The 26973-nt window shown below is 38.9% G+C and overlaps 2 protein-coding genes across 3 annotated transcripts in view; one reads left to right on the top strand and one right to left on the bottom strand.

The window, feature by feature from the left end:
- The window catches only part of EFL1 (elongation factor like GTPase 1), a 65121-nt gene extending 50125 nt beyond the window's left edge, over positions 1–14996 (bottom strand). The window contains exons 1-12 of one of the 2 annotated variants that reach the window (XM_042039308.1): positions 14950–14996; positions 14405–14507; positions 13668–13735; positions 13389–13473; positions 12740–12873; positions 12006–12143; positions 11066–11280; positions 9069–9192; positions 8295–8371; positions 8022–8158; positions 7111–7233; positions 5618–5717 (exon numbers count right to left, since the gene is read on the bottom strand). In XM_042039308.1, coding sequence (XP_041895242.1) covers positions 5618–5717; positions 7111–7233; positions 8022–8158; positions 8295–8371; positions 9069–9192; positions 11066–11280; positions 12006–12143; positions 12740–12873; positions 13389–13473; positions 13668–13735; positions 14405–14495 — 1292 coding nt within the window. In that variant the 5' untranslated portion in view covers positions 14496–14507; positions 14950–14996. Of the gene's footprint in view, positions 1–5617; positions 5718–7110; positions 7234–8021; positions 8159–8294; positions 8372–9068; positions 9193–11065; positions 11281–12005; positions 12144–12739; positions 12874–13388; positions 13474–13667; positions 13736–14404; positions 14508–14949 lie in introns of those variants that run through there. The other variant, XM_042039309.1, reaches the window with a different exon arrangement.
- A 47-nt stretch (positions 14997–15043) lies between these two features.
- On the top strand, positions 15044–25818 carry SAXO2 (stabilizer of axonemal microtubules 2). Its single transcript, XM_042039655.1, has 4 exons — positions 15044–15140; positions 20855–21034; positions 22240–22439; positions 23196–25818. The coding sequence occupies exons 1-4, from the start codon at positions 15100–15102 to the stop codon at positions 24164–24166; spliced, it is 1392 nt and encodes a 463-aa protein (XP_041895589.1). The 5' UTR covers positions 15044–15099; the 3' UTR covers positions 24167–25818.
- Positions 25819–26973: the final 1155 nt, after the last annotated feature.

Below are 26973 nucleotides of genomic sequence, written 5' to 3'. Positions count from 1 at the left end.
AAAAAAAATGGCAACATGCAGTCACACAACAACCAGCAAATAAAAATTCTGTAGCAGAAAGAGATTCCCTGCCTCCAGAGAAATGCTACAGCATCCACACACGGGAACCTGGCACAAGTAAGGGAGCTGGCATAAAAGGGCGACCACATCATTACCAACTCATCTTAAACTCAAACATGTCATAAACAAATGCTCTGGAAATAATAATGTGGGAAAGAGTATAATATCCATACTATTGGCATTTAATAGATTGCTGATTAAAGGCATTAGATTTCAGGTTATGTAAGCAAGCTCCTGCTGACTACTTCTATGATTCCCACATTCCCCCAGGATAACACATTTAGTTCAAAATGAATGACAACTAGACTTCCTCATGCAATCAATCCTCTGAACATGATAGCTTTTCTGCTCTTTCAGATTATCAAACACAGACTTCAATCCAATGCAGTTCAAAAACTCAGAGTGAATGATCAGAACAAAACCCCCAAAGACAAATTTGCCTTTGATTATTGAACTGTTATGTTTGTGTTTTTAACCTCCAGACCATTTTAAAAACGAACACCACAGTCAAAACACCAACTGATTTCCAAAAGACTAATAGCACTGCCAACAAGTGTCTGTGATGCATCTCTCATGCCACGAACAATGGTTTTCAAGTTCTGAGAATGCTTTCTCCCCATACAGCTTTTACCAGTTTAAACTGCATGAGCTCATGGACACATGTTTGACTTCACAAGATGAGGAGGAAGTAATTTCTGATAACATCTTTAAATCCATGTAATTTATAGAGAATCCTATTTGTGACTACTCTTCAGAATTAAGCTCTAGTGAAATCATTGGCTGCTGCTCTGCTCACCTGGTACTCAGAGTTCTGTTAACAACATCCCTAAGGACAGCTGGGTCAAGTGCAGTTTGTTTGCTACATTTCAGCACAGTGTATGTCCAGTGGCTTTCCTAATCCTTTAGAAGCTCATTAATTTCTGGATTAAACTACTTGATGTCAATGGAACAGTTTCCATTCACAAACTAATGTACATCTACTAAGATCACTTACTATCAGTTCTACTGCAATGAGACTGCTACGCAATTCACAGTAGAAATAAATGTGTAAACACAAAAGGAGCAACTGAAAATTATCCAAATCAGAACTTACATGAAATTTCACACAACAGTCTTACCCTTTCAACAGGGAATACTCAACAACTGCTTGTATTACATTATATGGCAGTTATCTTTCGTTCTGACACACGTAATGAAATAAGGTATCAATCCCAAGCTGTCACACTCTGCCTGGAAAAACACTCCAGACTGATAGAGCGGCCTCTGATTTATCTCACACGCTAAATGTGCAAAAAAGAAAAGAGAAACTTGAAGCAAAACTCTTCCACAATGTTACAAGGTTTACTCACTTAAGCTCACCATTACACAAACTATAGCATACCCAGAGATTCAAATTTCAACTATTACTGTGTATCTCTTTCTTGGATCAGTTGCCACGGTCTCAGCCAGATTTAAATGTATACTGTTACTGAAATCTATTCCATTATAACCATAATAAGGGTTTTAGTTTTTGAAAAGCACTTATTAGCCTTTTAATTATGCAACTGGTTGCCAAATTCAGATGCTAACCTGTAAATCTGACAGCCTATTCAGATGATACATGCCCTATTCATTTCTACTGCACCAACTACAATTTAGAACAAACTACTAAAGAAAACAAAAGATGATGGGTTCAGATCACACTGAAGTCGCTGCAAGTTGTATTGCCTTAAACATATAAATTAATTTACTTGCAAGACAGTAATTTCTTACAGAGCTTGGAGCTTTATACAGGTTCTCATTTTGATCAATTCATTTCAGCTGAAGATTTGGCAAAAATCACAAGATTTTCTTTTTCCAATACACTTTTTGTAAAGCATTAGAAAGAAAACAAATGAAGCACTCTACAATCTGTTTGTTTAAGACATGCTCACAAGCTGTAGCACAAAACAAAGCAACAACTATCATTGTAATTTCATGCAGAATTGTATGGGGAAGTGTCTGTTTCAGGGTGACACCTTAAAAAAAAAAAAGTCCTGATTTTAAGCTGACTGAGGAGAAAGAAGAATCTTTCACATTATCTGGAGGAAAATAGTAGAGGTATTAGAGGTTTTATATCCCCCAGGGCAGTAATGGAATATAATTTTAGTGCACTAGCTTATCTGTTCAATAGACTTTTCTTTATTACCACTGGAAAGTAGAAATGGAATTTCTTCAGTGCACTTTATTTATTTACATTATTCAGGATTATAAGATGGACTTGAGGTAACATAAAAGGTTTGCTTCCTATGCTCACGTGGCATTACATCACTGTGAGATTTACACAAAAAGCTTTACTTAGTAGATGATTTCATCATAACAAACATATGATATTCAGTTTATATTTTCCTAACATTTTACATTAAATACCCCTAGCAAATAGCTGGAAGTAATTGCAATTAACTACTAAACATTTCTCTTTTATACTGGGTTATATACAGACAGAATTCTGAACCTCAGGAAAAGCAAACTGGTACATTTATATACCCTGTAACCTAAATGACAAGTTTGGCTTTTATTTATATACCTACACTCGAGCATTCTGTCTTAGACAAGGGCTCAATGTCACACACCAGCAGAAATGAGAGAAAGAAACAGCATATGCTGAATGAACATCTAATATTGCACACAGCAACACTTTAGAATAAATAACCACCAGCATCATCAAATAACCATTACATAAAGCAAGTGGAGGAGGGGCTCTAATCTGTCTCCTCTGCCTAACCAACAATTTACACTTTTGCCTGACTTGGTGGGAATTAGCAAATAATTTCAGAAGCTCAGACAGAAGAAACTGGAAGACAAAACATTTGCACAATTCTCATTTCTTTACAAAACCTGGTAAAAATGAATGACATACTGGTACCGTACAAAAAGGCAATTGTCAAATCTTTCAGAGGAAAGATAAATATAAGATGACAACCTGCTTTAACTTGACAATGAACCATTTTCCCGTGTATTCTGCTACTTAAACAGTAAAAGCAAAATCATACCAGTTTTAGCATAGAATCTATTCATTTTAAAGTGACCTTCAAGGAGATATTAGTTGCCAACAGCAGTCTCAAAGGAGGTCGTTTTAATTAAAAATCCATCCTTTGTTATCATTTACTGTACACCCTGGACTTAGAAGAGCTTTCTGCTTTTCCCAACTTATGCTTAATAAGTATCACAAGCAGATGGCAGAAATAAGGCAAACTATAAAAAACTACGAAGTCAGTTTGAATCTTCTAACAAAGTTACAAAAAGGTAACCTTACCCAATACCACCTCACAAAAGGAAAAAAGAGACACTAGCATGGATCTACACTTTTTTCCCCCTGGAAGTAGAAGACAAGTCTTGCAAAAAAATATCTGGAGAAAACTCTTCGATTTTTTTACCATGCTTTAACATGCTCAAAATCAGTCCTTCCACTCCCAAGGATGGGATCCCACTCTCAAGGGATGCAAATAACCTTAGATCAGTCCAGCAGTCAAACATCAAGATACATGAGAGCACAGTTATGGCTCCTCAAAATTAACATGTAAGTGAAACATACAACATGGATTAATGTTCTTTAATAGGAAAACATGAAACAATTGGTAATAGACATAGTGTAGATATTCTTTGTTTCTCCCCATGTTCAAACATTCTTAAGGAGCACCCTCATGGAATGCCTGTTTAAATATTGGATCTCACATGCTCCTCTCAACCATCACTCAGTTCTGTTAAGCACAATCTTCACTGTGTAACTGTAAATAGCACACAATGACCAATACAATTAAAAATATGCTCAAGAACTACAGATACACAATGCTGTGTTTTTAAAACACTTGGATTTTGTTTCATGGAGATTGCTTTCCTTCAGTATAACTAACCTCCTTTTCCAATTTCTTCAGGAACTGCTTACCTGTGGAATCTTAACAAAGCAAGTATTGAGAAATACACATTTAGCTCTATTGCTGTTTTTCAAATAGTGGAAGCCAACTGTCACCTCAAAACAAAAACTTTAATATTATCTAATCAGCAAAATCTGACAGTACTAATAATGACAGATTACCTCAAAGAAAAACATAAATGTGATTTCATTTTAATATTAGCTAATTAGTAACTAATTGAGTAATTTAATACGAAGGCCAGCAAGAAATATTTTTCACACAAACTACAGAGCAAGACACTACAATTTTCAATGGACTGAATAAACAGAGAGAAAGAAACTAAAATCTTGAAAATTTCTCTGTCTGGCATATGTAAAAACCACCTTTGCCCCCTGTCACATCCTCATCACCTCAAAGACTCTTGATTCTCCCAACAAATAAAAAACCAGGTCATTATCAGTAATAGAACAGCCAAAAAGTGATGGCCTCAGTGTAGGTGTCTCTGATAACTGGAGCCCATCCCCTGGAAAGGAGACAAAGCAGGAATGGCGCTGCTGTGCCACACCTGAGCGAGAGCTCGTGATTCCCAGACACTTCAGGACAGCACTGAAAGCAAAACTGCACCATCTAGTGTCTGCTCAGTCCATGCACACAGTGCATCCTTTCCCTGAATTCAAACAGCGCAAAGAAGATTTCTGGTGGAAGATTTGTAGAAAACCTTGGTAAGAAAAAAATTGAAACAAATCTAGCAAGCGGGAGAAAAACCTAAGGTAGGTAGTAAAGCTTTCAAATATTACTACAGTAGCAGAATTTTTTGTACAAAGATTAAACACAGTCTAATCCAGCAGGAAAATTATTGTTTTCTCTATTATTTTGCTGTACAGTGACAATCCCCCCAAAAAACATGAAATGGCCAGTTAACATAGAAGTTGCCTACTGAAAACGCTCCAGAGGCTTGGAGGGATGAAAGGTTAAGATGAACCTCATTCTTCTAAACTCATCAGGAAAGTACATTTCTTCTGCAGAAAAAGCAGGTGGCTTCAGGTTAAAGTAGTACACTTAAAGTGTGCCAGGAACATGAGATCTAGAAGGACCTACTCCTCAAAGAAAAGAAGATGGCTATTGAACAACAAAAGGCTGCAACAAAAAATCTTCCAAACCTCCCAGAAGAAAATCCTCTGAAGTGCATTAATGCCCTTCAGATCACTGCAAATAGTCAGTCAAGACTTGGACTACTTTAATCAACCCATTTTATTTTGCTGTTGCAATGGACAGGATGATCACTGAGCTGTTCTGCCCAGTTTGATGGGAAGTGTTCCTTGGTAACAACACAAGGTGCCACGATCATGCCAACACAACCTCACTGAAAAACCAAGGAAGAGTTAAAAGTCCATCACTTCCACCAGACATTCTCAAACTGCTTACCCTGCATGCATTAGGATGATACCTCTGGACAACAGTACTACTCGCCAACAGATTTGCTGTATCTTCTAAAACTACTGTGATGAAACAATTACCTCCTGAACTCATTCAGGAAATCTTCACTTTCAGAAAAGACTACTGAATTTCAAAAATTCATTAATTATTTTCTCAGGTCTAAGCCAATTTATCCATGCCTTCAACATAATTTTTTCCACCAGAAGTAACTAACATAGATCAGAAAGTAAAATGTTACATTTTCTTACCTTGGTTTGTTCTGTGGCAATGCCTTTGCATCAACAGGAAACATTTTGGAAACAAAGACAATAACTGGGGCTGTTCCTTCACTACTGCATTTCATAAAAGCTGAAAAAAAACATAAAATGAAGTTATTTTCACTTTTTTCCCCACCAGAAGTATGGGCAAAGCTATGACTTTACATTAATTTTGCAGGCATTACTGTTTATTTCCTGTTTCAATGGATAATATGCTAAGGACAAATGAACAGGAAAAAGTAGGAAATTTCTCTAGCCTACTCATTTGATAACACTGCCTCTATTTTCAAGTGTGCTTTGCAATAAAATGAGCAAAACTGCAAAAATAGAACTCTTGATAAAAAACCTACATATACTCCAAATAAACAAGTTGAGTATACAGGCTGATTTGGATCACAATGGAAACCAGAGAGCAGCACAGGATTAAGACTGAACACTATTCAATACCTCAAAGTATTCTCCTTCCTTTCAAACTAAAGGAGGAAGACCTGCAAATGTCGAGATGCTCACAAAATCCTAACAACTTCACTCCAAGAACTGATATTCCTCAAAAGATGAAAGATGCACACAAAACTCATTCAATGCTTAGGAAATTCCCATAAACTATTTTTTTCAGCCAACTTGAAACACATAAAATTCAAACTACACAATACCATTCAAAACTTCTAACATGGAAACTGAATCATTTTCTACACTTCTCCCTTTTATCTGAAATATGAAAAGACCACAGAGCAAAGGCAAACAGAAGCACAAGACTCCTACTAAAAATTAGGAAGATACTAAATGCCAAAGTCCACTACTTGTTCATAACCAAGAGCAGCAAGATCTAAGTTTACAGAGGCAAATTTCTTCCAATTAACTTGCACTAATACAGTGTTGAATACTGTCTGGAGAATCCCATGTTTTTAAATGTTCAATAAAGGATGAAAAGCCAGTTTTGTTACCCCTGGGAAACAATTCCTAACAGCCTGTCAATTTGACATTCACATCTCATTTTTAATTGACATTTGATATCTCATCCTGTTAGATTTCTTGAAGTTCTCCTCAAAACATTGTGCTACAATTCATAATTAATTACTAAAAGCTAATCAATACACTTGCAAAAATTAAATCCAAATTCAAACCACTACTGGCTAAAAATTAATGATTTTAATACACAAGTGAGCAAAATACTCAATTCTCAATTACATAACAACTTCTACTGTTTAGAACTAAAAACGAGTATTAACCTTGCATCCTTGTAAAACTCCCAGTTTCAGAGTCCTGGACTTCATATCACCTGCAGCTTAAGTTGTCTAAAACCCATGAATATATGGGATTGAAGAAAAATGCATGGTCATAAAACTATGACAGGTCAATGACAAACATCAACAAAGTTACTGGAAATGAAATATTTACAAATTTTACGTACAGATTACTACACATCTTACAATCCAAAGACAGGACAGAACAACCTTCTTGTTAATGGGAGAACACCTACTCACCACTTTTCAGTTCCCGAGTTTCTGGTGGCAAAGAATCAAATGTTCTTGCTCCAACACACATCAGCTTTTCCACTCTCTCTGCCGTGATGTCCAGAGGACTGGGAATTTTATTACACACCATGGCTAAACACATTGCTAAGGATACATATTTGTATTTCCTTACTGAATGCAAACAACAGGAAGACAAATGCTTTCAATGCCTCTTTAATTCAGCCCTGGGCATTAACTGCCAGCAGCAGCAGATCCAAAACCCAGCTCTGTTGTCACAGTGCATTCGGGTCCCTCTCTGGTCACCAGAATTTTTTGCCCTTTATCAGGGGCAGAGTTAAGGAGGGGTGGCCCACCCTAATTGCAGCTGGGAAACTAAGAACAGCACGACTGGGGAAAGATCTACAGAAGTAATTAGTATTTATGCATCAATAATTTGTGCACATCTACCATAATTTAAGAGGTATCATATTATAAACAATGGGCCCAGCTGACAAACAGCAAAGGCTGATTTTGGATTAAGAAATTTTATGCCTGAACTGTAACACCAGACATCTACAGAACTTCATGGACAGATGACCTATGATACTATTGTAAACAGGAGATTGGTTTCATCTCCAGGAAAACCACTAAAACTTGAATATAAACTACATAATGAAGGTGTATTGTCAAATTGCCTCCAGTTTCAGAACTTAGCTTCCTAACAGTAAGATGCAAAAGCACAAAGTTGGCAGAAATGTAAAAATAATGGTAGATTATGTAACTTGTAATGTTACAAGCAAGAAAATAGGTCCAGCTAGCTTAGGCACAGACATACACACAGAAAAAAAAATTATACCAAATCACACAGTGAAATATGTGAGCACACTCTGAAGCCTGAGAACTGCCAACAGAACAAAAAATAGTATCTTTTTTAAGGATACAGAGGACTGCATCAGATATTGGTAGCCACTGGCTACAAATGGCATTTAGATGAACTTTTGGGTCTGCATGCCGTGACTCCCGGGCACCAATTCTCAGTCCCAAAGAGGTGACTATCTTTTCTATTTTTTCTTTGTCCCTGTAAGGAAAATAATAACAGATAAAAAAACCACAGTAGCAATATATAACCAGTATCTATAATTGTTGAGTATTGGAAAAAAAATCACCAGAGCACATGGAAAGAGATGCCATGAAAACTTTAGAGATGTTCTCACCTTTTCATAACAGCCTCATACAGACTCCAAATATTGTCCAGCACCAGCTGCACAAACAAAGGTTTCTTTCCTTTTGACTGGTAGAAGATAAAAACAGCTCATTATCAGCAACTCCTCACTTTTCCAATAGGCTTAAGACTGCACTTTTCATAAGGAGCATGTAAAACCTTTATTCAAAATCAAGAACTCTGTCTTATAAGAATGGTGTAAGGGACAAAACAAACATGAAATTTAGAAAAGGACAAGGGTTTCAATTTCAGAAAAAGCTGATAAATATGGCACATGACTAGCTTGAGCCTCCTTATCATCCTTTTTATAACCATTAATCATCACCTATGTAAACAGCAAAAAAATCACGATTACATGAAAACAGGGAAACTGCTTTCTCCTCCCTTAACTTTAGGGTGAATATCCCAAACCATTAGCTGTGGAAGAGCTCTTCATAGAGGACAGAGACCCAGTCCCTACTCCTGTTTCTGCACTGTTAATCTTCCTTTCATCTTGTGTGTTTCACTCTATGCTGAAACCTTGAAGCCACAATGTCCCTTATTTAGTGAACACTCTTAGATGGGATTTCCTCCATGCAGCATTTGAGGGGTCAATTTTGGAATGTTCTGTGCTCCAAGGGGTGCTGCAAGGCTATCCTGGTGACTTTATACCTCCAGTAACACTGGATCTGAGGTCAAGTTTCAGAATACAGTATGAAGAACAGAATTAGAAAAAAAAAAAGAAGAACTCCAAAATAAAAATCAGGTTATATTTTTTTCTCCATACCTGATCACCTTTCATTATCTTCTTTGCCTTTGTATTTAGATAATAATCTCCCCATAAAGTCTTCAGAAGTACTGCAGACTTGATTCCAATTTTTTGGCTGTACAGTTTGGCAAAATGTTCAATTCTGAAAGCAAAGAAAACATATCTTGGTAAAAGTGTAATGTTTTTTACAGCAACAGCTTATGTGAAAATCACACAAAAATCTCAAAGCCTTGTTTTACTCCCACTTTTCCAATTGTCTTCATTTTAGTTCACATTGCTTAACATTTACACCTGCAAAAATATTTAGTCATAACAGATCTAAAACATCAACAGCATTTGAATGGCTTTGTTTTGTTTCAAGTCAGCTTCAAGGCTTTACTTGAAATAAACATTTGAGTACTATCCCCTCGTCAAAAACTCCAAAGCATAATACAAACATTATAAATACTTAAGTGATGACTCTGAAATTTATTCTTTGAAAGACTTCCCACGCCACACTTAACTATGGTCTGGGACCAGAACAGTAGATGTTAAAAACCATTAAAAAGATTCTTCTAAGCCACACTTGAGCCATTAGATGGTGGTAATTATTCTTAATTAACCACTTATGAAACTTCTTGTTGTTTGAATCATTACTTTAATAACGAGTAAACCCAAGAAAATTATATAAAACTGTGATGCCATAAGTGTGCTGTAAAGCCAATAGTACCCATGAGTTAACAAAAGCAGCCTGCTTAGGCCCAGAGAGGGAGGCCTGAACATTTTATGGTGTCCTTGCTGAAAATGTTCAATGAGCATTAAAAAAAAAAAAAAAACCTCACATATTTTCTCCCTGTGCATGCAGAAAAAAAAATACACAGTTACAATCTCAACAATCCTATTTACAGAACAGTGCTACGTGATGGTCTTTTCTTTGAAATTCAGAATTCTTAAGTTTTTACACTGCTAAAAAAAGGACCTGTCCATGTCAGCAACACACAAGCTGTGAGTTCTGAGCTAAGCCCAAAGAGATTTCTTTTCCAGAAACTACCTAAACTCTCAATTCAGGGAGAACTTTCAAGATTCTTGTGCCAGCAGCTCCTGTATATCTATTAATGGCATTTTTCAACACTTGAGGATTAGGAGAAAACCATATGTACTTACCACATTGGATGAGGCTGGCACTGCCTAATAAATTAATTTTTTTCTGCTAATACCTTCAGGAAAAGAACCCACAACCATGAAACAGCATGGATTTCCATTCCATCAAGACTTTCCATGATTAAGAAAATGCTCCACTGATCTGTATTTCACCACACAGTACTGTGGCGGGCAGTCCAGAAGAACCTCTTGAAAGTAATTAAGAAAAGTGTTCTTTTTTCCCCCTTCATTATATGATTTATTAGAGCCAGGGCCTGACAGTTCATGAGAAAAAACAAAACAGTCTTGAAAGATAATTAAACTGAAATAGCCCATTTTGTTTACCCTTTCCTCTGAAGTTACAAGAGCTGTTCGTGTTAGACAACTAACTATGCATGGCACCTTATTTAAGAGTCTGGCTTTGATTTAAAAATCCTGGAGATGATTTTCTTTAAGGGCTCTGCAGTACTCAAGACATTCCCTGTCACCACTGAACGTGTCCCACTAATCACAATTTCAGGCTGAAGACAACGCCTCCACCTCGTGGCCAGCGACGAGCACACGGGCACTCCTCACACCCTGCTGCCCTCCAAAATGAAGTGTACCCTGAACCAGCTCCTGCCCTGCTGCAGCTTCTGGCCTTGTCTGCTACAGTCTATCCAATGGCAGCAAGTAATAAAATACTGTTTACTCGGCTAGGCTGGACCCTACTGTGGGCTCAGAAGCTCCTGTGTAAGTAAAACAGGGATCCCTGTCACACAGGTGATTGATTTATACACAGCTGCCTATCACAGAAAAATCTAAAAAACATCGTTAAAAATATGAAGCAACTGAAATACTTTAACAGCAGTAATCAATTATAAAAAAAAAAGTCAGTCATTAAATCCCAAACTTACCCAAAACCCCAGCCATCAATTGCGCTGGCAAACACTACATTTCCATGTTCTGGCGAAAAATAGAGGTGTGAATCATCAGTATCTTCCAATCCAGTACTCCAGTCATAAACTTGATCTCCTGGTGCTGTGTCTGAAACACTTTCACTTTCTGTTTCTTTTTCAGCTCTTTCTTCTAACACTTTGGAGGTAAAAAGTGTTCCAGTGACTGCATTGATCTAGAGAAGGATATGTAAAAACACCCTCAGATTTATTCACTCTTTAACAACCCTTGCAATTAAAACGCAATTTCCTCACCCTCGAAAACATAAAAGAGAAGTTTTGTTAACAAGATAGCACGCCTGTGATTCATTTGGCAGTTTAAAACACACCTAATTCTACACATTTGGAGACAACAGGAGTTTATGAGACTGACATTAACACCATGCAGTTTCCAAGTCAAAGTCAGCCACACCAGGACTGAGTCAGATAGCGTACCACATGGAACACACTTTGTGTCTCATTGGTGAAACAGGAACTTGCTCCTGCCAACAAAACAAACAACAACAGAGGGCAAAGGGAAACCAGGCAGATAAGTGCTTCCAAGCGAGCTCAGGGCAGGGGAAAAAGGTTTAAGGCCAACTTAAACTACAGTGTAAAAGATGAATCAACTTTATTGCTACACAAATCCATCAATATCAGGAACAGTCTAACATTTGTGTACCTCCAATAACTTTAAGCAATTTAACAGAAGAACAAACCATTCAGCATATTATTTCTAAAAATGACAACCTTTCCTGATGACCTGTCAAGAGGCATTTACTACTCTTTTCTCCATCGCAGGCATTCTGAACTAACCTCAAAACCAATGAGGCATAAGATGCATCTCAATGTTAAAAATCAGACTGGATGTTACATAGTGCCACAAAATCTGCTGTGAGAAATGACACCGCAGCATGAATACCTGTTCCAAAATATTCTTAAGGTGCAGGTATGCTTCCTGAGGGGTGAGCTTCAGCTCCACAATCAAGCGGTCAATTTTGTTAATCACCAGGACTGGACGGATGTTTTCCAGCCATGCCTGCCGCAGGACAGCTTGAGTCTGGGAAGGAAAGAGTTTAAAAAAACCCACTACAGAAAGCCTGATAGCACCCAAAAGATAGAACATCAATAAAAATTAAAATATAATTCTAAAATTTAATAAACATAAAGGACAGGTTGACACTCAAACCAGAAATTTGACTCCCACGGTATACAGTGTTAGTGACTGAAGAGTTCTGCAGAATGGTGGGATTTCATGGCAAAACCACCCATAATAACAAAAACCAAACTACTTAGGAAAGTAAGCCATGAAAAAAAGCAACCTCAGTGTTATTTTGTATATTCTTTTCCAAACCCTGAAAGCCCACGGAAATACATGAAATTACTCCCCTTAAGATTTTTCTCTATCAAAACATTCCATTACCTGAAAAATGGCATACTCACTGCTTCAACCCTGCATCTCTACACCCACTCACCAGCACTGTTCAGTTTTTCAGCACAACTATGATTTTCCCTACTCACTCTCATACCTCAACTGCATTGCCATTTATTAAAAGTTTTGTAAAACTACTTAAACAGCTCATCTTTTATTTCTATATAACCCACTTCAGACTTTGCTTGCTCCCCTCTTTCTCTACTTAACACACTTTATTTCACCTGTGGACAGACTCCTTCAACAGCATCCACCACTATGATGCAACCATCACAGAGTCGGACAGCAGTAGATACTTCTGAAGAAAAATCCACGTGCCCTGGGGAGTCTATTAAATTAATCAGATACTCCTGATCACCTAGGATCAAACAATAAATTAATATTTCAGAACAGTTTTCAAAAATATTTCTTCCAGCCACCCAGTTATACTGCTTCAGCTATTATTTTTTAATGTCCTGACACTAACTACACTATAAAAACCCTTACAGCACAGTGTAACAGGCATCTCAACAAAGTAGTAAGACTGTACTAGAACTTGGGGTTTTTTGAAAGAAGGCCTTGCCTTTAAGTGACAATAATTCAAGACTTAAGATCAAAATATACATATTTATATCTAAAATAAAAAGATGAAGCAACTACTCTCATGTTCTCCACTCACAGATATGATTGAAGATGTTCTTCCTGACCCTGAGATGGAACTCAATTACCCTGGCTGACTGTTACTTGCCTAAGTCTCTGCAGAATCATGGCCTAACACTGAGAAACACAAAAGTAAAAGTTGCACACAAAGATCACAACAGCAACAACGAAGAGACAGGGAAAATTAACAGAAATATATATTAAAATGTATACATGCCAGCATCAACAACCTACCTTTCACAAAGTGCAGTGAAATTGCACTCGATTTCATTGTTATTCCTCGGATCTGTTCATCCTCCCTACTGTCGAGATACCTCAGCTGAGTACAGAAACAAGAGAAGAGATGGTAAATCTGTAGAAATACCTTCACAATTTACTTATCAGCTGTCAGAGTATGACGGTGAGACAACAAGGTTTAGCAAGACTATAAATGGAACTTCCTTAATGATCAAGAATTTACAATCCCAGCATGTACACACCAGAAGTCTGTCAGAAGTGACACTGTAACTCTACCTTTCCTGCCAAGCGGCTGGAGATTATTCCATTGCTAGATATAAGGCAATCAGCTAGAGTAGTTTTGCCTGAAAAGAAAAATAAAATTCTTAGACTAAATGAATACAAAAGATGGCAGAATATGCAACATACAGTGTTCTAAGATATCAACACTAATAAAGGCTATAAAACACCGCAAAAGTACAAATTAACTTAAAAAAAAACCCAAATCCAATTATTCAGCTTCACCTGTTGGTGCACACAAATTTATTTTTGAAGAGTGGATGCAAACTTACCTGTCATGACCAGAAAAGCAGTTGAAATAACAAACAGTGTATCAGAACCTCAATATAACAAGCAAAATACGTGTTGTTAAAAAAGTGCTTATATTTCCACCTACATAAAAAATTTGTTCTATTAAGCAAACATAGAAAAATATCATTCTGCCTCTCAAACATATTAAATTCATGCCAACATTCACCACCGTAGAAGTAGAAAACATTCAATTTCAACTCCTTTAAATTATTACAGTGTGACGCTCTTTTATGTAAAAGACAAGCTCCATCAGGCCAAGAAAAAGGTGCATAAGCAGATTTACTCTTCCGAATGAAGAGTAAATAAAGACAGTTTAAAGCTAAATCCACAAAAAAACCTACTGCTTTCGAACAGTAAGCACTCACCACCACTCAAAGCATCTCACCACCACTCAAACACACGCAAGTCTCCTCTCGAGGAGAAGACACCAACACCTGCCTTACCGTGATCCACGTGGGCCAAGATACAGATATTCCTGATGCCGGACGCCTTCTTCTGCAGGCCAACCATCTTTTCCACGCTCGTGAGCACCATGGCCGGCTAACTCTGCGAACAGAGCAAACTATTTTACTGAGGAGGCAGCCTGAGGAAACGCTTTGGTTTCTAACGACGCAGACTGCGCTGAGAGCCGCTCCCGGGGGAACCTCCCGCCACACGCGGAGCGCGTCACGAACCCTCGGCCACCACCGGGACAGCGGAGAGCAGAAACCGCGGGCCGCGCCTGCGCTTCGGAACGCGGCTCAGGAGCGCGGGTGGGCGCAGCTCGGGCTGGGAGCGAATACGGAGCCCTCCGGAGCGGCTCAAACCTCACGGTTCACCCCCGGCCCTGGTTCGCCTTCCCCTCCCGCCCCTGCGAGCGGGCACGGCCGCGCTGCCCCGCGGCCGCCCCAGGAGGGGCACAGCCCTGCCCGCTCGCCCGCCCGCGGGGTGAGGGCCGAGCCGGGGCCAGCCGCGCTGCCCAGGCCCTGCCGGCGCGGGGCACACGCACCTGTGCCCGCTCCGCCGCCGCTGCCGGGAAGCCGCGCCCGCCCCGCCGCCGATCCCGCCCCGTGACGCCGGACGGAAGCCGGGGCGGGGCCGCGGATGCCGCGCGCGGAGCGTCCCTGGTTACCGGCCGGGGCGGCCGAGCGGGCCGGGCATGGGGCCGCCGCGCTGCCTCTGCGAGATCTGCTCCTGCGGGTGAGTGAGGGAGGCACCGAGCGAGCGCCCACCTCCCTCGGCACACTCGCCCGCGACACCGAGCTGGTGCCAGTACCGGCTGCGGCAGGGTAGGAAGGCTCTGCAGAGGGATCTGGGCAGGCTGGATCCGTGGGACGAGGCCGGTGGTAGGAGGTTCAACAAGGCCAAGGGCCGGGTGCTGCCCTTGGGTCACAACAACCCCACAGAGCGTCACAGGCTGCGGCAGAGGGCTGGAAAGTGCCCGTCGGGAAAGGGCCCGGGGTGCTGGTCAGCAGCAGCTGAACGCGAGCCAGCGTGTGCCAAGAGGGCCAGTGGCACCAGGCCTGTGGCAGGAACACCCTGTACTCAGCACTGGTGAAGCCACACCTTGAATCCTGTGGCCAGTTTGGGCCTCTCATGACAGGAAGGACATTGAGGGGCTGGAGCGTGTCCAGAGAAGGGCAACAGAGCTGGGGAAGGGTCTGGAGCACAAGTGTTGCAAGGAGCGGCTGAGGGAACTGCAGGTGTTCAGCCTGGAGGAAAGGAGGCTCAGGGGTGACCTTATCACTCGCTGCAGGAGATCATAGCCAGCTGGGGCTCAGCCTCTTCTCCCAGACAACCAGTGACAGGACGAGAGGACACAGTCTCAAGCTGCACCAGAAGAGCTTTAGGTTGGACATTAGGAAGAATTTCTTCACAGAAAGGGTGATTGGGCATGGGAATGGGCTGCCCAGGGAGGTGATGCAGTCAGTGGCCCTTGGGGTGTTTAAGGAGAGACTGGACATGGCACTCAGTGCCATGGTCTGGTGGCGTTTGGTCACAGGTTGGACTCGATAATCTCAGAGGCCTTTTCCAAGCTCATTGATAATGTAAGCAGCACCCCGGGCCACTGGAGAGTAGGACCCAAGTAGGAGCACATTCTCAGTAAATGTAAAGTAGTACATTTACATTTAAATCAGGTAGGGGTAAAAGAAGGTCTTAAACAGACTAAAATTGAATAGAATGGAGACAGTCTTTGAAAGCCACCCAGACTAAATCAGAATCAAGCTTTTCCAGAAAGCGAGCCGGCTCCCATTGAAGGACTGCACCAAAGGAACCTTCAGAAGAGTTCTGGCAACCTTGTCAGAAACCTGTGCAAGCACTGCAGCCTTTGAAAGAGATTTAATGTATCTGCCCTTCTGCCATCACATCCAGTAGCACTCACCACTTTGCTTTACATTCCATGATCCCATAGAGAGACAAACAGTTCATCATTGTCCTATAGCCTCTTTGACCAGGGAGGCTGGCACAAGAGGGTACAGTAGGCAACTTTTGATGGAAAATTACTATTACAGGTCTATAAGCAATATTATCAATGCCGTTGGTAAAAAAACCCAAAAAAATCATGTTTCCCAAAATAATAAGGGACTTAACCCTTTGAAGACTTACATATATATTCACAAGTTGAAGTCACAACTCTTGATATTTTCAATTTCTTCTCTGAAATTAAAAAAAAAAAACGCACAAAAAATCACAAAAATAATCATCCTACTACTCAAAGATTCAGTTAATAAAAAAAAAAATCTAACAACAACATACATGAATGGTCATTATAAGATCACAGAGGTGTGCTCAATATTTTTTGGAAGTATAGGACAAACCCTATGGTTGCAAAGTGCACCAAGACCCACAAGCTTCATCTCAAAGTCTGCAGAGCAGGCACCCTCTATCTGTTTCTGTGTGGGAAGTCTATCTGTTCATCAGCCACCTTTGTTTTCCATCTGTAGACAGAGATGTGAGGCAGGCACTGAATAAAGCTCCTCATGTTCTTTTTGGCCAAGCCTGTGGTAAATTTTGCCCCATAAATTTGTTTCAAAAGTCCTAGATTAATGAAGAGTTGGAGCTCATTGTTTTCATGATGAGATAACAAACCTGGCTTGGGCTCAAATAGAAAGATGGTGAGATAACACGATGAGACAGCACAAAATGAGGTTCAACTCAATCAAAAATTCTCCATCCAAACCCCAGTTTAATAATAATTGAATTAAACATGCATAAAGCTTGTGGTTTAAAATAAACCTCACTGAAGTTTTTACAGTCAATAAAATCTTAAGCCATTATTGGTTTAGGCAGAACATTGTGTTTGCTTCAGTGTATAGTGTTTCTGTTTTCAGGGGAAGGCTGCTTGGTCACTTGGCAGCGTTACCTGGACATTGGAATGCATACACAGCTTAGCAGAGACTTCAAAGCAACTATGAATATCTAATGTTTTGTAGACATTATCATTTAGCTGTTTGCAGGAAATTTTATGCGGGGATAATTACTGCTTAATTCTGAATAATAAAATAGAAGGAAACAATCTTCCCTATCTATTAAGAGAATTAAAAAAACACTGGAAAAACTTACAGGGGAGCAAAGCCAGTAAGACAGGACTTCATTCTGCTTTCTCAAATACAGGATGTTAAATCTGCCTTCCAAAGAAGAATAAAGCCTGTGTGGTAGATGAATTTTCTGCACTCAAGAATAGTATTTGTCTGCTGTAAAAGATAATCACAGCCTACAAAAGCATAGAAGTTGTTTTGAGACACAAAAATAAACTACTGCTTTAGCTTCCTCTCAATCTGTCAGCCTTCCCCCATTTGTTGCCCTTTTGTTGTCATTATCATAAAAATCTATATTCCTGAATAAATGTAAGTTAAAAAAAAAAGATTTCCCTAAAATTTAGGTTACTTAAGCCATCATACTTGACCACATATAAATACAAACAAACCCTGTAAAAACTACCAGATCTCCTGTCAACAGTAGGAAAGTAGATGACTCTCAATGCAGTGTCCATCCATCATTTCTGTCTTCCAGACCATAGTGTATGCACTGGCAAAAAATAAATAAAAAATAAAAGCTTTGAGCTGTGTTTGTGGAAGGGTGGTAAGTTTTCTATTAGGATAAATATGAAACTTTTATCATTATTAGTCTAGTTCTCAGGGAGGAAAATGCTTTGGGATAAAATTTCAAGGGTCTTGCTAGCATTGTGTAAAAAACAAATGTATGTATGCCAGGCCTTAAATAAGTTAAAGTCACCAGCATTCTACTAAAATAATCAGAACAAGAACATTTGGCACAAGAGAGCCAATGTACTGTCACTTTTATTTGGCTGAGATTCTATTCAGACCAAGACACAAGATAGTCTCCCACAAAGAGGGGAAGGAATAATAATCCATCAAAGCAAGTGCCAGTCAGTCATGGGAAAAGGGATATTCTCACCAAATTTATTTGAATTATCAGTAACTCTGGGGTTGAAATGAAGATAAATACAAGGAAGAAGTTAAAAATAATCAGTGTCTCAAGGAGTTCAGGTCAAACTCGAAGCAACATATTTCATTTATCAGAGCTGTAATCTGTCTTCTCTGATGATTCCAAGCATTGTGATGCCTTATATAATTAGTTTTATAAAATTTTTATCTAAGTAAAAAATTTTGGTTTAGCACTTGGAAAACATTCTAAATTCAACAACATCCTAAAGCAAATTTATCAATTAACCAAAACACCCCTAATCTCTTCTCCAAGTCAAATTCATACGGTAATTTTTCGTTACCCTTCAGGCCAACTCAAAGTACTTTCACAACACAGAGTAGGATGTAGGAACTTCCTCAAAAATCTCATGCAATTCCAAGTAATTTTGTGCACAGTTAGAGTGTGTTCAGAATTATTTTATACACTAGAAATTAGTGGTTTGAAGGACATTTTTAGTTCAACGATAAATTCTAATAAAATTGCAACCACCTCTTTCCTTGAAGAGATAAGAGTAGATTGCTTTCACCTCTGTGTTGAATCTACCAAGAACTATAGGCTCACTCTGCAGTAATTATTTTTTTAGTATCCATTTCAGTTTGTAGCATGTCCATCCAGCAAATACGTGGGATATACTCACAACATTGCTTACAAAATGTAAGAACGGTGACCCCAGAACACAGAAGGTGTTTTGTCTGGTGGTTGGTCTTCTGGACCAGCTTATGTCAAACTGAAGATTGTCAGAGTGAAGCTTTTACAGATGAATAATTGTTTCCAACTCCTTCGAATTGCATGCCAAAAGATATGTGAAGAACATTATAATTTGATAACCTGTATTTCAACCAGCTTTCATCCATTCAATGTCTTTTGTTTCTGCTTAGCTGGTACTTTTAGATGCTACATGACACAGCATATGCTGTTTGTACTTTCTGAAAAAAAAAACATTACTAAGGTGAAAATGAATTTCATGACAAATGTAATGACAAGCAACCACTGCAGTGGGAAATAGCACACACTTACCTCCTTGTTTTCCTACCTTTCCTGTTCTTTCCCTCTTCTTCCTTTTTCCTTTCCCTGCTATGTTTTGAAAAGTTCTCTCAATTGTTAATTGACTTGATTGAAAAGGAGTAAACGAAGCTTCGAAAGGATGTGGATTCTTAGACAGGGCTACTTTATTTCTCATTTTTTGAACTACTGAGCTGGCAAACTCAGGCAGCACAAACTAATACCAGCTTTAGGATCTCCAGTCTCCAAGAACTTCTTTCAGTGTTTTTTTCATTTTCATTTTTTCATTTTCCCAGCAGGAGTCCTTTGTGTCTGTTTCTGTATTCTATTTCACCTTGCTTTAATTTATTGTTTTCCTTTTTGGTACTCAGTGCTAGCTAAAATTCTTTGCAAATCTTTGAAATATTCCTTGGATATCTAGCTTCCTGAAACTTGAATTCATTTGTACTCACTAAGAGCTGTACACTTTTGCCCTTCTTGGGTTTTAGATATCTTTGCTTTTCATGTACAGAATTTTACAATACTTGTTTACTTGAAAAATTATTTGGTTTTTTTCCCCTTTGCATTGCAAGTTGTGAGCCGTAAGTAGGAGGAAGACCTGTCATTCTGTATTTCCTTGAGGTCAGCCAGAGATGTGCATTATGCAAATTAGAATGAATATAACAAGATTTTCAAAACAATAAGAACATCTAAATTTTAATGTCATGGATCATTTATGCAAAACAACAAGGTATAAATAATAAATTGTCATTATATACCTCCCAACACCTTTTTGCACAATGTTGTCATTGATAGAAGTATCAATGAGAAGCAGGTAGAATTGAAATAAAATCTGTAAGAAAAAGAGATGTCATTACTTCTAAATAAACATGTGTTTTGGATAGAGAATTCAGTCAGTCCTTGGAGAAAAAAAAAAAGGTTGACAAGTCATAAATGGCCTGCAGAGCACTAGGAATGCACATGAGATTTCACACCACTAAAATTGTAATCAAAAAGTGTTAATCAGTAGTGGTGAAAATAGGTGAGATGAACAGAAATAAAAGGACAAGTGATAAGGTAAGACAGTAAAAAAGGGACCATGGGAGACAAGAAACGAAGCATAGTTCATTACTTTTACAGATAAAATGAGTAACATCAGGAAAGATTACAGACAAGAAGAAAGTGCATCTTGGTGGTAGCATCGTTTGGAGAGTTGAGATCAACTCTATCCATGCTTTGTATTCTGCACCAAGGACTAAGTCCCGGCTGATACTGCCTTTATTACTCTGTTAGTATAATGTGCTCTGGGACCTGTGCCATCAGCACACTATTTTGTGGTTTTATCACTCAGAAAAGATTTTAAACAAAAACTACTGACATTGTTCAATCTTCCCCATTTGTTATTCACTCCCAGTAGACAGAGTATGGCTTTTCCTCTTTAATGAAACTATTCCAAATTCTCTGCTCTGATGTGTTTGACCCAGACGCCATCGCTGCTGCCATAAGCCCACGAAGATTTACGATGATTCCCTGCAGCCGTGCCACAAAACTGAGTATTTGGAGAAATACCCTGGCTATGGCAACGTCTGCCCTCCCGAGAGCTGTAAGCCAAAACCACAGTTCCCACAGGATCAGGGGAGAATGGACAGCATCTCAACATTCAAGTAAATATTTTCAAACAATGGTTTATAATTACTCTGTAAAGTTTCTCATTCTTTGTTTTTTTAAGCGGGGACTAAACATTGTATTGCAATCTTCTCAAAATGCAGTCATTGCATCCTTTACACATTTTGCATATTTAAAGTATAAATGTTGAGTATAGAAATAGAGTTACCACAAAAAGGTCCTAAAAAATAGCAAAGCATGGGTACCGCCAGATTTGCATTCTTTACAGCAGCCTGTAACCTGTGAAGAGAATCTAAAATTTTTGTCTTTGTTTTCAGCCTGTTAGGAAATGTAGGTCTTATGGAAAACCTGTCAAGCTTGAGAACTTTCTGTAATACACATGTAGAATCTAAGACAGTGGGGAAATGAAATCTCAAGAAAAAGGAATAAGGGTATTTTTATTGATTTTTTTATTCAGATTATTAGTTTTAAGAAAATTATTCGTTTTAAGAAAGCAAACTGTAAAGGGGTTCAGAATATCTGTCCTGTCTGTGCACAGACTGATGCTAAGCTTACAGAATTAAAGAGCATCTTTCAAAGAATTAGAAAAAGATATCACCCATTCATTGTTAGTGATGTGACAGGGGCATCAACATTTACTTTTCCATTATTGTTGTTTTTCTTTTAAGCTATGAGGGCATCTGGTGAAACTTCTTTGTTTATCAAAAAAAGAGACTTAAATAGAAAGGCCAAGTGCCTTTCTATTGGTCACGTGCTTGTATGGACTATTTAAACACCCACACATGTAATATACACCCTTTTAATGTAATGTGCCCATACAAAAACAGTGAAATGCTGTTTCTGATTGTATTCCATTCTCCACATGCAATCAGTAAATGCTACCACTTGTCCTAATTTCAGCTGTGCTCTGCTTCTGCTTTCTGAACATTTCTTTGCAGAATTGTAGCAATTTTGTAAGTCTCCTTTCAGACACTTTAAATAATATTGTTAAAGTGTGAATGAAACTCGGAGTGTTAAAAACTTACTTCGCCATCTACCTTTGAATAAAGGCTCTATCATGCATCAGAGACCCTAGATTTATGTACCATAGTTTTCTCTCCTTTCTGCTATCCCTCCAATATATGGTGTCTGATGATTTTTCAGAGTAAACATTTCGTTATTTTTCCATAGAGTGGAAAAATTAAAGTGACTTCATAAGGAAAAAATGAATGTTTTAACCAGTGTTTCCTTTTCCCCAATTCAGATCAGATTATTTACCATATGATGTGAAGACACCTTTTCGGCCACAAGCAGAATATAGACCAAAGTCAGGGAAGATTGACCTGGGAACCATATACCAGAGAGATTATAATCCTCATAAAGTAGGACCGGTGACATTAGCAAGGCCTCGAGAGAGGAAACACACTTCAGGAGCAAAAGTGGATACCATCCCAACCTACCAAGGTAAGAATGTATGCCACCTATAGGAAGAGAAATAACCAAGGTGAAGGGAGTATTTGGAATTACCTATATTAGAAACTGGATTTGTTTGTTTGGGACAGGGAGTAAAACATACTAGAAAGCAGGTGACAATACCCTAAAACATTTTGCATTCCAATTGTTGAGGGGAGACTTCTGGCTTCTAAACTAAAACCCCTCTCTGAGGTTTGCTTTGCTACAAGGGAATTCTAACATATACTCGGTTAGGCTATCTTAAGCAAAAGTGGATGGAAATTAAGGTGCAATGGATCTTTTGAGTAGTTTTAGTTCATGTGACTTATTTTTCCACAGAGTAGGTCAGAAGTGGGGTTTAGGTTTCTGCTTGTGTATGGTATAGCTTACATATACATCATCCTAGTAATGATCTGTCTCGACACAAATTATCCTATTACAATGGTCGGCACAAAGGTGCTGAATCTTTTAAGTAAAATGGAAGATACTGTATATAAAACTTGTACAGGGCTATTTTCTGTTTTGTTTCTGTTGAGAAAATAGCCAAACTAGGGCATCAGATGCAGTTTTTTGGGGTCTGCTTTTATCACACACTATAATAGAAGACGATTTTGTCAGATCGCAAACATGCAGATAAAATTATCATTTTCACTTACATCCATTTTCTTTGTTTTGCAAGACTTATTACCAGAAGAATTTGTCTTCATTTTAAAGGAATGGTCTTAAGTAATAACATCTGCATGGTGGAATTTTGGTTGTGCCTTACAGATCACTATAGGTTATGGAAAAGCCAAAGAACGGAATCCTGTAAGGTGGAGCGTCCGTATGAGCCACCTTCGGAGAAGTTTGGAAATCCTTCTACATTTCAAGATGACTACATTCCTAGGCAACCCAATCCCCCCCAGAGCTGCAGACCTTGTGACACCAAGCTGCCAGAGGGGCCTTTCGATGGTAACACCATCCATCGCACCGCGTACATTGTCCATGAGATGGAGCCCCTGTTTGTAAGGCCAAAAGAGGAGTACAAGCCAAGTGACCAACCCTTTGAAGATCTCACAACTCACCAGAGAGATTTTAAAGGGATACCTGGGGAACAAGCAAAAAGCTGCAAGCCTGAAAGTAGAAAACTTGGATCTGATCCTTTCAAAGGAACCACTGAATTCCAGGAACGCTATCAGCCATATTTGGTCACCACGCCCGAGTTCCACAAGCCAAGAGAGTACGTTCCACCCACAGACAAGATGGATCTCCACTCCTCGAACCGTCTTGATTACATTTCACACAAGGCTGCTCCTAGAGCTCCCATAAGACCAGCTCCTGGAAGAAGAACCACTGGCCCTTTTCAAGGGAAGACTACTACAAAAGAAGACTTTCAACCCTGGAGCGTCTGTCCGCGAGGGATTATTAAGAAAGAACCGCAAATTCAAAAACCCACAGGAAGATTTTCTAATTTAACTACCTTCAGATCCCATTACACACCACATCAGGCCAATCCACCTCAAAGTTTCAAACCTGCACATGCTGTAGGTACTGCAGTTCCTTTTAAAGATGAAACTTTGTATCGCACTGAATATACTCCAAAGAAGCAGGAGGTCTGCCCAGGACTTCATCCAGATGCTCTGGGTTATGTCTATGTAAACACAGATTCTCAGGGTCACAAATTCTACCGCCAGGTGTCTCCAGAATGCTCTGGGTCAAATTGTAATCCTATTCCCAAGGAAGTAGCTGGTGTGTCATAATACTTACATGCAATATTTCAAGCACCTTGGTAAAATAATCGGAAACCAACTTGTTCATTTTTTCTTTAGATAACACTGAAAGCAAATTAAATACTGCAAATTTCGAAAAAGTTTGAAGAAAACCAAAGCCAAACCAAAGTTTATTACAAGACTAATAAAGATTTGCCAAATGCTGAAGGAACACTACTCCCTACATGGCATCTGTGCTTTTTCTGATTGTGCATTCTGGTTTACTTGACTCCCCAGATTTCAGTACTCAAGCATATTTATCATATATTTAATTCCTTGAGATTTTCTGCTATCAAATTACTGTATTTGTGAAATAGCAAGTGCCTTTTGATGATAACATATTTTAAACAGTAAGCAAATAATGCTATTTATAATAATCTCAGTAATCAGTAATAATCTCAGTAATCTGTAAGATTTTTTTTCTTTATATTTTATGCCCAAGTCACATGCCATGACACCTAGGCATTACTAAAAACCTGGTTTTAGCTTTAGTCATCACTACTTTAACTTCATTCAGATCTGAAGTGAGTATATAAAGGTCCCACTGTAATTTCTGGTAGCAGTTAAGTGGTAACCTCGCTCTTTTTCTGTACACATAGTTGAAACCACTCAACCACCAAAAGCAGGTCATTAGACTCTGTTTCCTAATTTCTGTGATCATGCTCTTTCAGCCTTACTTCCAAAGGAAGCAAAACTGATGCACTTTAGACACACTGACACACTAAGTGCATGTGTCCTCCCCCAGCTGAATCATTTTTAAACCCAGTGTGCAAATTCAGTCAAATCTCACAATGAGATTGCATAGTTTGTTGGGGTTTTTTTTAGTTTCTAAGGTGGATGTTGGGGAAGCAGAGAGAATCAGGCTCAAAAAGTTAACATCCACTGTAATTTGATCCTGCTATCTGATTTTTAAAGCTTAATAGCCGGTTATCACTGCCAGAGTTTACTGCTGAGGCAGTCTGAAGGGGAAAAGGGCAGAAAACTACACAGGTGTAAGTAGAGATAACAGAAAAGGGACTAAACTCAGGTACAAAAAGAAATACCAGCTGAGATGCAGAAGTCTGTAGGCAGCCTGGCTTCAGTCTGTCTGCTCTTCAAAGAATTGCTTGTTCCAAGCACACAGAAACCAAAGTTTTTACAGAAATTTTTATATGAAATTGTTATGCTTCTGTATGAAATATTTAGTATTTTCTCTATGTATCTTTATCTGATTTTGAGAAATCCAGATGAACCCGTTTCAGTTTTATTATAGTTCTGATTTATGCAAGTCACAATTAATAGTTCTATAATTAACTGTATTGTCACGCTCTATGACACTACTCCAGTATGATTTTTTTCTCAGTATTACGTATCTTGTACCCATTGGTGTAGAACGGTATTTGGGTTCTGCAGAATCACGTGGCTGTACTCCATAAACAAAGTCACTTATAAAAGGGCTAAGATCAATGATGGAAACATTTTTAAAGCAGGAACTTGGTCATATGAAAGCCAGAAATCTGAACTGAGCAAATCAGCTGTGCACAAAAGCATTGCATGAGAGGGATCCAGACATTATTAGAGTGTCAGTCACTTTTACACAACTTTTGTCTTTGTACTGTGTTTTTGTAGTATCACTTTGTTAATGAAATGGCAAATCAGTTTTACTTTTCTGTCTGAAAATTATTCACCTCCCTCAGCTTGTGAGTGAACAAGGACGATGTAAATCTGTGAGATCCTAAAAGCAGGACTGAAAAAAGTCCAATTCATTGTCACCTTTCTGTACCACAGAAGAAAAAATACAAACACCCTTTCGAGTCATTCTCTGTCACACCACCACGGAGGAAACAAAGTCAAAACTTTGCACAGTCACACGTACCCAGGGCCATACCCTATACACAGTCCTGGTACCTCTGGAGCAGTTTACAGAAGGTCCCAATGTCTTTCAGCTCTCCTTTCTAGGGAGGGAGAAGTGCAATCTGAATCCATGAAGTTACATGTGCCTGCATGTTCTGCTCAAAATGGCTCTTCTGCTGGGTCTGTGAGGGAGCCCAGATGTTTTTTTTTTACTTTTCACAGCTGTTTTTTCAGTTCTGAAGTCACTGCCCTCCCTTAAGTTATGGAAAGTCATTTGCTGCCACCTACCAGCAGCAAATGAGAGGAAGGGAAGTGGAGGGCACATTCAGATACATTTAACAGTTCCTCTGCAGATGTGTTTGAAGACTTTTTTAGGGTGGAGGGGCATATTCCCTTTCATTTCATCCTTAATGTTTTCCCCTAAGTTTAATAGTGAAAGAGAGAAGCCTTTATTACTTCGCAATTGAAAAAGCCCCAACACACTGATTGTGCTTCCAGGAAAAGCATCAAATGATATTATAAACCTTCAGACACTATTCAGTACCTGACGTCAACCTTTTCATAAGCAACAAATTACTGAAATGCAGACCAAATGAAGAGACCGCTGGAAAATGAATATTTTTCCCAAATAACAGCTGTTAAAAAAGCATTTTATGATGTCATGCTAAACCAAGATGTAAAAGCAGAAAAGCTATTTGTGGATTCAGTTGCTATTCTGAGAGTGCTTTCTGTGCACTCTGCCATCCAGCAGCAGGCTCCAGAGCACGGCTGTACAGAGCCTTTGCTTTTTTTTGAAGACTGCACAAAAGGAATGCAAAAGGAAAATTAAACCTTTGCCAATATTGCCATCTAGGATAACTCTGAAACACCACCATTCCATTGCTAAACATTTATTTTCTATTTAATAAAAAACTTTTAAGTCTTTTTATTGTTCATACTATTTCTTAGACTCTTCTTTCTAAAGG

The sequence above is a fragment of the Corvus kubaryi genome, unplaced genomic scaffold (genome assembly GCF_017639235.1).
Source record: "Corvus kubaryi isolate FWS band 111438036 unplaced genomic scaffold, C.kubaryi_AGA036_p1.0 37394, whole genome shotgun sequence".
Classification (NCBI taxonomy): domain Eukaryota; kingdom Metazoa; phylum Chordata; class Aves; order Passeriformes; family Corvidae; genus Corvus; species Corvus kubaryi.
Note: the sequence above shows the minus strand (reverse complement) of the source record. Positions and strands in the feature narration are given on the sequence as shown.

Bases quoted from the DNA above. Each gene is read 5' to 3' on its own strand.
- SAXO2 (XM_042039655.1), top strand. From the start codon at position 15,100: ATGGGGCCGCCGCGCTGCCTCTGCGAGATCTGCTCCTGCGG. The intron at 21,035-22,239 runs GTAAATATTTTC...TCCCCAATTCAG, and splicing joins GACAGCATCTCAACATTCAA to ATCAGATTATTTACCATATG. The intron at 22,440-23,195 runs GTAAGAATGTAT...TGTGCCTTACAG, and splicing joins TACCATCCCAACCTACCAAG to ATCACTATAGGTTATGGAAA.